This window comes from Echiichthys vipera (assembly GCF_963691815.1).
Source record: "Echiichthys vipera genome assembly, chromosome: X".
NCBI lineage: Eukaryota > Metazoa > Chordata > Actinopteri > Perciformes > Trachinidae > Echiichthys > Echiichthys vipera.
This window is the reverse complement of record NC_139825.1, coordinates 31,465,052-31,481,808: the sequence shown is the minus strand read 5'-3', so window position 1 is coordinate 31,481,808 and position 16,757 is coordinate 31,465,052. Positions and strand designations below refer to the sequence as shown.

General features: G+C 41.0%; 1 protein-coding gene across 1 annotated transcript; it reads right to left on the bottom strand.

Annotated features, from left to right (window-relative positions):
- Window positions 1-10,870: 10,870 nt before the first annotated feature.
- Window positions 10,871-16,757, bottom strand: prph (peripherin). Its single transcript, XM_083938460.1, has 9 exons — window positions 16,167-16,757; window positions 14,366-14,426; window positions 13,964-14,059; window positions 13,271-13,435; window positions 13,052-13,177; window positions 12,728-12,948; window positions 12,411-12,463; window positions 11,656-11,729; window positions 10,871-11,566 (listed from the first exon to the last, which is right to left on the bottom strand). The coding sequence occupies exons 1-9, from the start codon at window positions 16,712-16,714 to the stop codon at window positions 11,495-11,497; spliced, it is 1,416 nt and encodes a 471-aa protein (XP_083794586.1). The 5' UTR covers window positions 16,715-16,757; the 3' UTR covers window positions 10,871-11,494.

Sequence of the window (16,757 nt, the reverse complement as noted above, 5' to 3'; positions counted from 1 at the left end):
TAAATGTTCACTGTAACGTTACACCTACTGGAAACAAGACTCAGACTTATACACCTTTTGAAGTTAAATTCAAGCATTTCGAGGTGCGTTTAATGCCTTTCTAGCCCCTTACAACCGTGGTAAACTACATATTTGTACACAGTACAATGCTCAGTATTCATCAGTATAAATATTAAGGCACTTGTTAATCACATTAAATTAGAAGTTATTGTGTTTTAAACAAGCAACCTGTGTTGAGACAAATGAACTGAAAACAGACAGAAATATAATAACCCACTGTTCATCAAATGTAAGTTTTCATGCAAAACATCAGTAAATGTTGTTTACAGTCTTTCAAACATGCAGATCTGTTATGCCCTGATCCCATATAACATAAAGTTCAAGCCGTTTCAAGCTCTTTATTCAAAATCCGGCCGTACAACTGTGCTACCCCAGCATATGGCAAGGTAACGTAACACAACATTGACGTCTGTTATTATAAAGTACACTATTCATGGTTCATATTAGCCACGGTAACGTTGTGTATGCGTTGTGTATTTTCTGCACATCTTGCTAATGTTATGTAGCAGAACCAGTTGGCTTCATCTTACCGCAGTCTGGCCGCGCAGGGACTGTTTGAATCTTGGTTTAGAGGAAGAAAAACAACACGAGTTAATTTACCTGATCGTTTAAACGCTGTTACTCGACATGTCCCTTGTCCCGACCGGTGGTGTAAAAAGTTAAGAGCTTTTTCGTCAGTTACTGGAGATTGTCGGTTGGTTTCAGTCTCGCGCCAAGACAGCGAGCGAAAACTCAGAAAGCGGATGTAGAATGTCGTCACTATGTTGACATCCTGTTGCCCTCGGCTGTGGGGGGACGCGCCTAAAGCGCCGCCATCTTGGAACAGGGCTAGCAGAGGCAGCGGTGCATCAACAAACGAAAGAAAGAGGAACTCCTCAATCTCTAAGTAGAATTATTCACTGAATTTTGGACCATTTAAAAAAAAAATCACACCATGTGGATAACAAATGTTACGAGTCACAATTTAAAAAAAAGACAAATGTATTGAACTTAAAAAAGGCGTCTCCAGCAACAAAGAGCTACATGTGGACGCCTGTCTGTAAATTATGTTGTATGTATGTATGTGGAAAAACTATCGGCGAACGCATCAACCCGCATCAGCCGATACTGATACACCTACCTCCTACCACCTGTGTATTTGTCTACGGATGCACTCATGTTTACATATATATGTTTATGAATGCACTCATGTTAACATGTTTACATGAATGCACTCATGTTTACATGTGTATATGTCTGTGGATGCAGTCATGTTTACATGTATATAAGTCTATGGATGCACTCATGTTTACATGTATATATGTCTGTGGATGCACCCGTGTTTACATGTGTATATGACTATGGATGCACTCATATTTACATGTGTATATGTCTGTGGATGCACTCATGTTTACATATGTATATGTCTATGAATGCACTCTTATTTACATGAATGCACTCATGTTTACATATATATATGTCTATGGATGCACTCATGTTTACATGTATATATGTCTATGGGTGCACTCATGTTTACATGTATATACGTCTATGGATGCACTCATGTTTATATGTGTATATGTCTATGGATGCACTCATGTTTACATGTGTATATGTCTACGGATTCACTCATGTTTACATGTGTATATGTCTATGAATGCACTCATGTTTACATATATATATGTCTATGGATGCACTCATGTTTACATGTATATATGTCTATGGGTGCACTCATGTTTACATGTATATACGTCTATGGATGCACTCATGTTTATATGTGTATATGTCTATGGATGCACTCATGTTTACATGTGTATATGTCTACGGATTCACTCATGTTTACATGTGTATATGTCTATGAATGCACTCATGTTTACATATATATATGTCTATGGATGCACTCACGTTTACATGTGTATATGTCTGTGGATGCACTCATGTTTACATGTGTATATGTCTGTGGATGCACTCTTGTTTACATGTGTATATGTCTGTGGATGCACTCTTGTTTACATGTGTATATGTCTGTGGATGCACTCATGTTTACATGTATATATGTCTGTGGATGCACTCTTGTTTACATGTGTATATGTCTATGGATGCACTCATGTTTACATGTGTATATGTCTGTGGATGCACTCGTGTTTACATGTGTATATGTCCATGGATGCACTCATGTTTACATGTGTATATGTCTATGGATGCACTCATGTTTACATGTGTATATGTCTGTGGATGCACTCGTGTTTACATGTGTATATGTCCATGGATGCACTCATGTTTACATGTGTATATGTCTATGGATGCACTCATGTTTACATGTGTATATGTCTGTGGATGCACTCGTGTTTACATGTGTATATGTCCATGGATGCACTCATGTTTACATGTGTATATGTCTATGGATGCACTCATGTCTAAATATATATATGTCTGTGCATACCGCCACCTACTGAGCCGGAGTATGTACGACAGGATCTTGTTGCCTATAGTTTTACATTAAATTATCTTATATAATAAAAATAAGAATGAAACAAAACAAAACAAAAACGCAATATATATATTCACCCACTATATCCTATAAAACAAACCTGTGTAACCTAGAAACTCTATGAGCCCTCTCTGTGTTTACCACACCATATTACCCTCAGTTCTGTTGAAGGATATATGTCTATATGCTGATTGATATTGTGGTTAAAGAGTAGTGGTTAAAAGTATCACATTAGGTGTTATACATTTATATTCTGTGCTCATTGTAATTTGCATGCATTATGCAGACAGTAGGTGTGTCAGGATTCCGGTCGTGTCAGCCTCTTCCCTCTTCCTTTTGTGTGAGTTTGTCTCCCTCTGTCTGTATCTCCCTGCATGTGTCATTTCCTTTGTGTTTGTCTGTTGGAGCTGGTATGTGTGGTTCCACCCAGCTGTGGCTCATCTACTTGTCAACGCCTAGATAAATAGCCAGATGTGACTCACGTCCGGCGCCAGACCAGACCAATGCTATTTCGTGGTTCGTGTCTCTCTCTTGGTTGGCTACCTACTTCCGATGATCGTATTTTCTATCCATGTTGTGTTTTGTGGTGTTAATGGTTTCTTTGTTTCTTTTGTTATAGTTACCCAAGCTCCTGTTTTCCTCCACCCGTTCGTGTTTCGTCTCCTGGTCACCGCGTTTGGTTTTCCCCTAGTCTCCACCTGGACCCTGTACCTGTTTTCCCGTTCTCTGTTTTTTGTTTGTTTCTCGTTTTTGTTTATTAAATATCTGTTGAAATCTTACATGGTGTCCTTGTCCGCATTTGGGTCCTGCTCCTCGGAGTTATTCCCCGCACCGTTCGCTTGTTTCTCAGCCTTGAAACCACTGTGAAAGTGTGTGTAGAGGAGAGATAAAAAGGAGTTTGTGTAGCAGTCAGTAGATAGGGCAACTACAAGCGAAAGAGCACTGAGGACTTCAAGCAGGGGCAGAGTGGGACACAAAAATCCACCGGGACAATTCTGCCTGCACCTACAACGGGCCCAACCCATCCCCTCCACCAGGACAGGGGGGTGTCTGTGTGTGTGTGTGTTGACCCCTGGTTGTTTCGGAACAAATCTTTGATTTAGATCAAGATGGGAGGCTAAACAAAAATCAGTAGGCTGGATTAATGAGAGTGAGTGTGACACTGTAGCAACCATGAGTGAGATGTAGAGACATGTGTTATATATAGTGGTTGGACTCGCTGTATACAAGGTTTATAGAGATTTCTGAGATCTACACAGGAATGTGCTTGATTCTGAAGAGTTTTAACTCAATGGGCCGGTCATGAACATCACACGGCTGCACAGGGCTTATTAGCCACCGGCCGACCGGGAAATCTCCCGGTTGTCCCGATGGCCACTCCATCCCTGACTTCAAGGACACTGTCTGTGGGTGTGTGATATTATCTTATACCTATAAAGGAGAAGTGTACTCTGTATCAGCATGTGAGCATGTGTGATTCTCTGTGGTGACATCTCCAAAGATCTTTGCATTAATAAACATCTTAAGCTTGTTTGTATGTGTCCAAACCTATCACTTCTCATTAACAGATCTGGGGAGGCATGTTCACTGCCTCAACAGTTCCCAGTACCCCTGCCAAATTCCACTCACATCCTGCCTCTCTCACCCTGTATTTCAACCTAGTCCTTTCTTTGGTATGTTCACTGCATTGCATAATTACATCTTCAGCGTATTCTGTTTTCTTACGTGCTGTACAAAGATCTGAATTAACTTTGCCAAATAAAAATAATGTCTTATTTAATCCAGTGTGATGGAATCTTAATCTTGATAAAACTACCTCCTCTCTTCTACTTCTTGATTATCTGTGCTCTGACTGTTCTGTGTTCTATAATAAGTTCTGCCCTTACTGTCCTCGTCCCACTTCTTCTGCCAAAATTCAGATATTTTCTTTTTGATTAGTGCTTTACCTTAACCTTTTTCCAAATGGAATATTAGTGATATGTCTCATGCTTAATGCTGATTTTGCCACCCTTTCTGCACATTCATTACCTTTTATTCCCACTTGAGCAGGTACCCAGCAAAGTTCTACCTCGATCCCCATTCTCTGAATTCTGAACAGACACTGAAAAACTTCAAACAATAAATCTTCCCTGAGTGACTTCATAGTCTGTAAGCTCAATAGCACTGCTGCAGAGTCAACACACAGCACCACCCTGTCTGGTCTGACTTCCTTCACCCACTGAAGCCCAAAAATGACTGCCATCATCTCTGCCGAATAAACTGATAGTTGATCTATTATCCTATTTCTCAGTTGAATTTGATAAAGCTGGATGTAAACTCCTGTACCAACACGATCGTTTTGATCTTTTGAGCCATCAGTAAATTTTTGTAAATACCTGTAAATATTACTCTTTATGTACTGATTGTGTCCTATGTCCCTTTCCAGACGATAGATGGGACCGAGACATCACTGGAAGAAATTACTATAATATACAAAAAAATGTGAGTGTGCATGGTGTTTAAGGTTGACTATGTAGACTCTTCATTAAAAGCTATATATTTAAAATAAATAATACACCCACGGGGCGTTTCGAGGGGAACAGAATGAAAGTATAGCGTTTCCATAAAAAATATGTATATTTAGTCTGAATTAATATTTAAATTTTTCTGACGGGTTTGACAATGACTTTCTGTCACGTTCTGTTTACATTGTACCAGCCAATAGCGGCCGGTATTGCGGGTTGCCAGGGTTGACTGTTGTTGGGTGCAGCTACTGTAGGCTGGCACTGGTAAAATGGAGTTTGCCAATCCTGCAGCTGCTTATTTGTCCCAACAGCTGAGTGATAGGAGACGGGCAAAAACCAGAGTCAATATAGGCAAAGCATTCACTCGATGGACTGAGATAAAGGAGTTCAACGGCATTAAAACACACGCCTAAATGGCTACATTTCTCCTTGATCGGTAAGCTAACTTTCATGTTTACTTAGCTGTAACGGTAACTGTCAGTAAACTCCTCTGCAATACTTGTTTTTTATGGTGCGATTTGCCGGAGGGGATGGGTTGAAACAGCCTCAAACAGACTCCGGTCTCCTGTTGGCTACTGGGCCGGGTCTGACCAACATGGCAACCCGAGTCCTTTTAATAATATTTTGTTGTTGCGACTACAATCTTGAGAAACTAGATGGCAGTGTTCTGCTCATTTTCCATATTCAACCTTTAAAAAGGAAAATAGAAGGGAGGAAACAGTGCTGACAAGAATGAGTATAGGACACACAGGACTGAATGAAACTTTATTTTTAAAAGTAAAAAGGGGGAACGGATGAGTGTGAATGTAAAACATCAAGGAAAGAGTAGAACATGTATTGATGGAGTAAGAGATACACGGAGGAGAGAAGGAGGTTGGCTGGTAAAGTGCAGAGAGCAGGAAGAGTGAGGAGTCTGGGAGGCAAACTGGAAAAACAGGAGTGTGTGTGTCACTTACACAGAAGGCAGTGATCAAGTATTTAAAGGAGTAAGGGACGTGTCTTTAAACAAGCAGCTCTTGTTGGGTGCACCAATGATCAGCATCAAAGTTTTATCCGCAATAAGGAGTAAGAAGTTTGAACACGTCCAGTCCTTGATAGCGCATATACATTCTTCCACATTTGATATTTGAGATTGGTCATTCGGAAAAACTGGAATATATAATTATAATAAGTGTGTCATCCGCATAACAATGGAAACTAATATTGAACCTGGGAATGATAGCACTAAGAGGCAGCATATAAACAGAAAATAGTAGTGGGCCCAGCACAGACCCCTGTGGAACACCATATTGCACTTTTGAGTAACTTGAAGTTGTATTGTTGTGGACTACACAGTGTTTCCTATCACTTAAATATTATTTGAACCAGGACAGAGCTAAGCCTTGAACACCAATTTGGTTCTAGAGCCTATGCATGAGGATATTATGGTCAATAGTGTCAAAAGCTGCACTTATGTCAGGTAGTATGAGCAGGGAGGATTGGTTGGAGTCAATGGAAAGCAGAAGATCATTGGTTACTTTAGTAAGTGCTGTTCCAGTGGAGTGGAATGATCTGAAGCTGGTTTGGAAGGGTTCATGGAGGGTATTACAAGAGAGATAATCAGTAATCTGGTTTGCAACGGTTCTCTCAAGGACTTTGGAAAGGAAGGGAAGGTTCAAAATGGGTCTGCAATTACTAAGAATTTCTGGATTAACATTTTTTTTTTTGAGTAAGGGTTTGATAACAGCAGATTTAAAGGCTGAGGGCACCACGGCAGTGAGTGCGGGGCCTACAGTTGGAAGCAGTTCTTTTGAGAAGTGGTGCAGGGAGAGGATCTAAAAGACAAGTTGTAGGTTTGGCAGCGAGAACCAAATTGGTGAAGGAACTGAGTAAAAGCATATCAAAACCAGATAATTTACAGTTCACTGAGGAACAGTGAGGGGACTTACAAAGACATGGAGAGATGGAGTTTAATGATCATATACAATACTTTATTATTAAAAGATAAGCACAAAATTGGCAATGCAACAGAAAAAGAAGGGAGCCCAACCAACAGGGGGACATAGGCTGTGGCTTACCGGCGGGAATAGGGGTTTGATAGGGGAAGTGACATCCAAAAGAAAAAGGAGAACACCCCATGCACACAGCAAAAAGTGACGTGTAAACAAAGAAAATCTTGAAAAAGCATCACACAGCACACTGGGGATCACCACCATCCAGGAAAACCACCACCACCACCGTCAGCCTTCAGCACTAAAGGGGAGAGGAAAACACGATTAAAAGGGGCTCAAATTTAAGAGCCAAACAATTGCCAGATTGCACTTAACACACACACACACACACACACACACACACACAAACACACACAGCAGCGAAGCAGCAGGACAGTGGCAGACAGCGGCGAAGCTATAACCGCATCAGCTGATCCTGAGAAGGATTCCACTATTCCGGTGAACACCGCCACCACCGCCACCTTCTGCCACCTTCTGCCACCTCCGCCACCTAGAGGTCTGTATTGGTCTGTATCGCTCTGTATTGAATCGCATTGTATTGCATTGCATTGCATTGTATTGCATTGCATTGCATTGTGCTGTCTATGTCATCTACGCATACGCATGCACAACGTCGGTTGATTTCAATGGGTTTCCCGCCACTTCGGCTCCGTAAAATATTGTATTTAACTAAGTTTATTGTTTCCATATTTGGAATCACTCGTGCCCAGCTTTTATGTATTTATTTCTTCAAACGGACACGGAAGTCGTGATGCCGAATCGCACAACCGAGGCACCAATTGTAAAACATTTCTTCAAATTTCTTCGGGATCTAAAAACAACTGGTGAAGTGGGCTGCCTGCCTAGGAGTCAAGAAGGATCTTCCTGGACATTCAGCTCCAGGGCCGGAATTTAATTTAACTCACCTCCCTTTGACGGTTCTGTGTCCCGAGGTGATGGATCCCCAGCACAGGTTGCGATATGATAGCTGTATGCGAGTCCTGTCTCCCCACACTCTCAAAACTGAGGGAGAACGTCCCTGGCCTGAAAGCTGACCTCAGGGAGAAGAACAAAATCCTCCTGGATTTCTCCATCGTCGCCTCAACTCAGGCAAAGTTCCTCGCCCATCTTAAGGCTTCTGCCGCTGGTGACAGTACCATGACGGCCGCCGCAGCACCACCCTGCCATGGACTGGCACCAGGGTGCCAAGCCCTAGTCATCGGCACCCTCCACCTCCTGCCTTCTCCCTGCGGAGTGGCAGTGCTCCACCAGGGAGGACGGAGCGGTGGCTCCGGGTCTGGTGAGCTTAACTCCACTCAAGCCGAGTGAACCCTGGTCAGTGGTGAACAGGGGCACTGGGGGCTCGCCCATCTCTCCCTCCTCCGCCTCCGGAACTACCACTGGATAGGAAATATTATAAGGAAGCACTCCATAAATTTTCATTGTTATGCTGATGATACACAATTATATTTTTTGATCTATGAAACAAACAACAAGGACTGCATATTTTCACCTGCGTAATATTGCGAAAATTAGGAACATTGTGTCTCAGAAAGATGCAGAAAAACTAGTCCATGCATTTGTTACTTCTAGGCTGGACTTTTGCAACTCCTTATTATCAGGCTGCTCCAATAAGTCTGTTAAGAGTCTCCAGTTGGTCCAAAATGCTGCAGCTCGTGTACTAACTTAAACAAATCGAAGAGAACATATTTCTCCTGTATTAGCCTCTTTGCACTGGCTACCTGTAAAATCTAGAATATAATTTAAAATCCTTCTCCTTACGTACAAAGCTCTTATTGGTCAGGCTCCGTCGTATCTTAAAGAGCTCATGGTACCGTATCACCCGACTAGATCGCTGCGCTCTGAGAATGCAGGGCTACTTGTCGTTCCTAGTCTCCAAAAGTAGAAGTGGAGGCAGAGCCTTCAGCTACCAAGCTCCTCTCCTGTGGAACCAACTCCCAAGTGTTATTCGGGAGGCAGACACTGTCCCCGTATTTAAGAGTACGCTCAAAACTTTCCTCTTTGATAAAGCTTACAGCTAAGGCTTACAATCCCTTAACAATGTTGTTATTTTTTAAATGATTTTGTTCTGCTTAATTATGCTGCCCTAGGCCTAGTCTGCCAGGTGATAATACTTTTCCTAATACTCTGACCTTCTCTCCTCTCTGTCTGTATCATTCATGTCTCATCAATGCAGGTTACTAATTAACTTCTTCCCCGGAGTTGTTTGTGCTTTGTCGTCTCGCAGGTCTCTGCTGATTGTGGTGGTGCCTGCTGCCGTGGTCCTGCATGATGCTTCCTGCTATTTCTATAACTATTAGTCATATATACTATCACTAGTCTTATAAATTATAACATTTGTAGCCATAAAAACACCATCAGTGGTATGTCTCGCTGTACCATAGCTACTATTGCCGCTACTCATGTTTGCCATAATTATTATCACTTTCATATTCTGTCACCTTAGATGTGCTCTCTTCTACTATTCTGCTGTATTAACTGCCATAACATATAAGTCATATTCACATTACTATAGATATTATTATAGTTACTGTTACTCTTTGGTTGCTTGCATCTCTGGAAGTGTGTCTGTCTCTCTGTCTTTTGTCTGTCTTTTGTCTTTCTCTCTCCTTTTCTTCCTCCCCAACCGGTCAAGACACATATCCGTCCTCCATAGAGCTGGGTCTGTTCGACGTTCCTGCCTGTTAAAGGGAAGGTTTTCGTTGCCACCGTACTCTACGGGGGAATCGTTGGGTCTATGTAAATCATAAATAAGTCATAGAGTGTGGTCTATACCTACTCTGTAAAGTGTCCTGAGATAACTTTTGTTATGATTTGGCACTATAAATAAAATGTAATTGAACTGAATTGAATTGAATTGAATTGGTAGCTGCAGGTGTATGTAGCCCTGGTCGGGCCTGCTAACTGCAGGTGTATGTATCCCTTGTTGGGCCTGGTAGCTGCAGGTGTATCAAAATATTCTACGACCTCCCCAGTGGAAATTACCAAGTGAGGGGCCATTCATGTGCAATTTTCATGTCGGCTTTTGGTATTTAACATATGTTCCATAGGACGTGAAGGCTCCATTACATATCCAATAAACTCCAACTAACTAAAATCAAAGAATTGTTGGAGTCAGGTTGAGGTAATTATTGTTAAATTTGGACATTAGCCATCGTTGATGATTGGGTGTGCCAGACTTTTGAATATACCTGCAGGTTGAGTTAAAAAGTCGCCTGAGAGTTTGTACATAGGGCAAAGAGATGAGATGGGTAAAGAAGTTCCTCCCATTAAAACTCGTCATTTTGTAGTTGTTTACAAATCCTCTTTGCATGTCACTGTCATAGGCTATAGTTACTTTATTATCATACCTAATAAAAGTCTATATCTCTGTGTATCATGTTACCATTCCCACTGAAAAGACAAAAGAAAAACTTTGGGCTGTCTGCTGGACAACCTTCTGCAAGTGATGCAACGTTGAGGTATCCTACCCTAGGCTAATATATTCTAACTAAGTTAATTCATTAATTAATCCAAATTAATCAATGTATTTGCAAACCTTTGTTCAGACATCCAGAATGTCATATGATGCTCGTGTGATTTTGATCAGGCAAGCAAATACTGCTTTAATTTAAACACATTTGAGAAATCATTTGTGTGATGAAGGTTTTCACCCTGCGGTTTAAAGGGGCATAGCAAATTTACAGTGTGTTTTTCTATGGAACAAAACACTGCTTATGAAAATAGGCAATTAGTATCAGCAAAAAAAAGACACATTTGTTCTAATTAGTTTTATTTGCACTTACATATTCATTCATCAGTTGTGCGAGATACACACAGCACTGCAAAGCACATTCAGCAAAAGTCTTTTCAGTTGGTGACTGACATATTTTCAGTTTCATCATCTCCTTTGTGTTACATGTTTATTAATAATCCATGTGTTTGGTGACTTGTCGGTTTGCACTAAAAGAGGATAGCAAAGCTTCTAAAACAAATGCAAATAGGTTAATTTGTTCTCAGGCTTCTAAGGTGTGTTGACCAAAGGGCAGTATGTAGTTTTGTTAGTAAGTCATATCTACGACACAAACTACCAAAATCCTCCATTTAAACGTTCTACATATTCCAGCCTGCAGTTTAATACTTTGCTAGAAACTTGTGGTTGTCTAAGGATTCCACAGGATTGCACTGTAAATCAAGGCCTCAAGTGGTATGTTACTAAAGTGGCTTTGCTTAGCCCTACGGATGTTTAGCAAAAGTCGGGTAGCTTAAATAGCACCAAAGTGACACTGTCTAAAGGGAGTAAATCAACATTGCACCTATACTGAGAGACTCTCTGCTGGATGATTTAACACATAACTAATGGAAATGAGGACTGTATAGATCAGATTTTGTTTTTGTTTTTTTTGTTGTTGTTTTTTTAATCCCTCGTTTTATGTATTTCTTTTTTCCCTTGGGGCTCTGGCCTTCACATTTTCTAATCAGGTTTTGTTCTACTCATCATTGTCATCCTTGTCAGTGTGCACTGACTCTCTCTCCTTCTCCCTCCTGGATTCCTTCACCACCTGATGTAAAAGAAACAGATTATAAATTAAAAATATAAATACATTGAGTTCATTAATATATCAGGCTAGACTTTTGTAAATCTGTGTACCTCTCCGTCTCTAGTCTCAACTGTCTTGATCACCACAGTTTTCTTGCCCATGCTGTCTGGAGCGCGTTCATAGTCTGTAAAAATAAATCAGATTAAAGTTCTGTTTGTTGTATTTACATTCAGAAACATTTGCATTCACAAAATAAAAGTTTTGCTTTTCTGAAGTACTTTTTTTTGTAAGATTCACTTCAACTTTTATGCACCCCTGGTTTAGAAAGTTAAAATACCTCTTGGTTGAATTGACAGAACAAAAGATCAACAACTGCATCAGAAAATGTCAGTTTCTTTGATTTACAAAAAAAATAAAACGCAAGCTTACATTTATCAATGTCTCCCAAGGTGTATTTCCAAAAAACATCATATAATCAAGAAGCTTAAAATTTAGTTACATGCACTGCTAAAGGAGCGAAAGTTAAAGATTATGCTGTTGAAAAGTTGGCAATACACAATCATCAGCTTAAAGCAGTTTACTTTTGGATCCTGGTTACATTTTAGATGAATCCTGCAACTGTGTCGATGTGTTATTGACAAATAAAAAAGGTTTCTCAGTTGAAAAATGAGAGCTATAACATAAACCCACAGGTTTGTTACATTTTCCAGGAGAGTATTGCATTTCCATGTTAAGTAATATTGAGAATATTTCTGAAATAACTATTTGAAATGGAAATAAACCTGTATCAGTGGCTCGCCACACTTCACAATGCTATAAATGAAAGTTTTATTTAGGAAAAATTAAAAAAAGAACTATAGCTTACCTCGCTCACCATGGTGACTGCTCATGCCAATATTGAGGATGGGAACAGTAATCCTGAACAGGGGATAAAAAAAGTTATGTGTTATAAACAAGTCTGTAATGTAAAGTATGGAGTGGTTTGTTATTGACTAGAAACAACAATAACAATATAACAATAACATTTCGGAAAACTTCAGCAATAGTTGTACAATTAGTTACATTTATATGCACCTGCATCCAACATACTTCCAATCTTGCCTCTAATCAAGACAGAAATCTACAGGGAAAAAAACATAAAAACATATAAAAACAGCAACCAGGGACACAGTATGTTCTCACCTGCTCTCCTCCCCCTCCAGCAATTTACGGTAGGTGGCAATCTCAATGTCCAGAGCCATTTTGACATTGAGGAGGTCCTGGTATTCCCGAAGGTGGCGAGCCATCTCCTCCTTCAGGTGGCGGATCTCATCCTCCAGTCTGCCTACGTTGTCCTGGTAGTTGCCAATCTCATTGCCAAACTGGTCCTCCATTTCACGCATCTGTCTCAGCAGAGCTTCATTCTGCAAAACACAGCAGCAGATATGGTGCGATAAGAGGGTGTAATGTGTATAATGATAGATTATCAATTACTATAGACAAATGATGAGTGGTGTTTGGCCTCACAGTGTTCTTCAGTGCATCAACTTCACAGTTGAGAGACTGAATCTGCCTCCTGGACTCATTGGCCTCCTGCTTGGCCTGCCTCAGAGCATCAGTGTTGCGCTTTGCAGACTCAGTCAAATCATTGAACTGTAGGATCAAAAGATGAAGCACACAATAATAAATAAGTGCTTTGTATGGTCACGTGTGACTGTCAGTGTGTCTGTCTGTCTGTCTGCCTACCTTGGACTTATACCAGTCCTCAGATTCCTGCATGTTCTTCAAGGCAATGGTCTCATACTGGGCCCTTATGTCCCTCAGAGCACCAGTTAGGTCAGGCCTGGCGGTGCTTTCCACCTCCATCTTCAGCTGCTGGGTCTGGACACTCACTTGTACGTCCTGGATTTCCTGATTACACCAAGATATGGAAAAAATATTGTCAGAAACAAAAAAATGGATATAATAAAAGACAATTAAAGAAAAACACACTATTGTTCCATTTAGGAGCCGGTTTAGCCATGTGCGTCTCATTATTTTTAGCCTCCAGGGTTCAGTTTTGAGACCCCTACTCTTTTCTATAGAAAAAGATCTCTTAACATCACATGTAACTCAACTTCTATGCAGATTACACTCAAATAATTGTTTATTTTCCTGCTTCTGAATCTTAGCAACTGCTAACAAGTGACAGTTTCTGAAGGCAATACGTGTTAGTATTCTTTGAATTTAAATCAGGTAAAGAGAACAAGTTGAATGGAGTTAGTTCAGTGCATAAAAATATTATTTGCAGCGTCTCTGCCACTTTGGATATATGTGCATGCAAAATTTGAGTGGTATTATTGGTCTCTAGACCTACTGTGTTCGGTGACTTCTGTAAGAAAGGACTTTTCCATTTATTCAAGCACAATGGAAAAGTGCAGACAAGGTAGATCCACTTACCTCATCATGGAGCTTCTTCAGGAATTCAATCTCATCCATCAGAGACTCAATCTTCCTCTCCAGCTCCAGACGGGACAGCGTGGCATCATCCACATCCTATTTTTGATATGAGACAAACAGGTTATGTTGAATAAATAAAAAATTAAGACTAATTACAAATAGAGATATGTCAATCAACAACAGAGTACATTTTATTTGTGATCACTTGCAGCCTCATGTATAATAATATTTCAATAAAAAAGTGTCTAGTCTCTTTCCTGTGCAGCCCTATTATAGATTATAAGAATCTACCCTATCACATTACAGTGTCACTACTGGGTAAGCTGTCCACTTTGACCTGTTATCTGAGCCTGAGGATTGTTATCAATAAGGTAATCACGGTCCAGTGAGCTGAGTGTTTACCTTGCGGAAGGCAACCAGGTTATTCTCAGCATCTGCCCTCTTCTGGGTTTCTTCATCCAACCTTACGGACAAAAATAGTGAGACAAAATATTTCAAACACGTAAATGTACGGATTTCCTGCAGACTGCAAGACTCTCTGTGTTGAAATTTGTCCAAGAATAGCCTTTCTATCTGCGGTTGCACTGGGGCGTCAGCTGGCAAAAAGCTTTCTGGATCAATTTGTTAATTCACTGTCCTGCAAAAAGGGTTTGGGAATTCACCCAGAGGGATCAGCAGCTGCTCCTTTCCGCTAATGTGGTTTCCCTACAGGTCAATAAGGTCATCTGCACAAACTCAATAAGGTTATGTACACACAGTTTCCATCTTTTAAAAGATTTTAAATGGCCATTTTAATATTGGAACCCAAATTGCCGGTAGGTGTGACCCCAAATAGGATAAGTGGTTCCAAATAATGGTTAGGTAGGATTTTAGCACCATCAAGTATAGCGTAAAGGGACAGAAACACAGTACATATCATTTGAGTGACATTTACAGGTTGCTATAAAATCTGCAGTATGTGGGATAGGTATCAGCAAGGTACGAATTTTGTGGACTGTCTTTAGCCAAAAGATGTCCCTGTAAAAACAAACTAAATGAAATTTTAGTTATGTTGAGTTATGTTCTGGGAAACTCAGTGATTTATCATGACAAATTATATCACAATGTGCAATGCATACATTTGTTTATTCTCTGACTGATGTGCTCCATCTGTTCTGTCAGACAGAAGTCATGTCTGGACATAAAGTAGATTAGTGGAGAAAGCATCACATAGTGGGCCCAGCTTCCTCATCTTTAATTCATGTTGTGTTACAGGGGTCCTTTTGTCCTAATGGGGTCTCTGGCACCATCCCATCAGCACAGAGGGACACTGAAAACACACCTAATGGAGTCATTGAGTCACATTGATTTTTCCTGACGCTATTCTCACCACGCCTGATATCCAACCTCTCTTCCACTGGTCCCATTTCCTCTCTGTCTCTCGCTCGCTCTCTCTCTCTCTCTGTGCCCCCTCTTCTCCTCAACCGGCCCCACCCTGTGTCTGGTCCATCCATTCATCCATCTATCCATCCATCCATCTATCTATCCATCTATCCATCCATCCATCCATCATCTATCCATCCATCCATCTATCTATCCATCTATCCATCCATCCTCCTCTTATTCTCCCCTCAACTCAACGTGTTCATACATGTTTCTAAAAGTCAATACGTTTGCATTGTTTAAGCCTTAAATAAGAGGAATTACCAAACAGTTCTTTATCTAATTTGGCAACAAGTACTGTCAAAGTTTTGAGGCTCTTTGTATTTTGTTGAACCATGCCAATGCACAAGACATTGAGTAAACATATACACTCATGCATGGAAACGATCTCATACGCAACAGTGATGTGTCCTGTATAATGCCGCCACTCAGTGGTGTCCGGTCTACACATGTGCCACGCCCTGTCACCTTCATTACTAGAGTACTCAAGTGGCAAACGCCCAGAGACTCTTTATCTTCGCTGTGTTTAAAGTAGACCATGTGCAGTAAATTCGGACCCACATCCATGCCCAAAACATCAATCTATCTATCTATCTATCTATCTATCTATCTATCTATCTATCTATCTATCTATCTATCGATCTATCTATCTATCTATCTATCTATCTATCTATCTGTCTATATATATATATATATATATATATATATATATATATATATATATATATATCTTATGTCTTGCATATATCTTATGTCTTGCATCACACATTTATGCACCAACCTTTGCTTATACAGGACCAGGTCCTCAGCCATGTTGTCCCTCTCCAGTTGGTACTGGTCCCTCTCTTTTCCGGTGGCGTCCAGTTGGCGGCGCAGGTCCCTCACCTCCTCCTGGAAGAGCTCGGATGCGCGGTTGGGTTGACCGTGCTGCTGCTGGCCCTTGAACTGGTTGAGCTCCTGCTGCAGTGCACCATTCTGCTGCTCCAGGTAACGCACCTTCTCAATGAAGCTGGCAAAGCGGTCGTTGAGCTCCTGCAGCTCGGCCTTCTCATTGTTGCGGGTGGTCAGGAACTCCTGGTTGATGGCCTCGGACAGGGTGAAGTCCACCTTGTCGTAGGAGAGGCGAGGAGGCTGGGCGACGGGGCGAGAACGCTGTTGATGGTAAGTGGTAGAGCGGGGTGCAACCCCAGGTGACATTGAACGCATATAGCGTCCCCCAGATGCAGGCATACGAGAGGACACATTGGAGTAAGAAGACATGGAGATGGGGTGTGGGCTTCCAAAGGTGCGCCTGTAGGAAGTTGAGGTATGCATTGAAGAGTGGCTCATGGTTGGTCTCGTTCTGTTCGCTTTGCTGTGGAAAGAAGGAGAG

Bases quoted from the DNA above. Each gene is read 5' to 3' on its own strand.
- prph (XM_083938460.1), bottom strand. From the start codon at position 16,714: ATGAGCCACTCTTCAATGCATACCTCAACTTCCTACAGGCGCACCTTT. The intron at 14,060-14,365 runs GTAAACACTCAG...TATCAAAAATAG, and splicing joins ACCTGGTTGCCTTCCGCAAG to GATGTGGATGATGCCACGCT. The intron at 13,436-13,963 runs GTAAGTGGATCT...TGGTGTAATCAG, and splicing joins TGAAGAAGCTCCATGATGAG to GAAATCCAGGACGTACAAGT.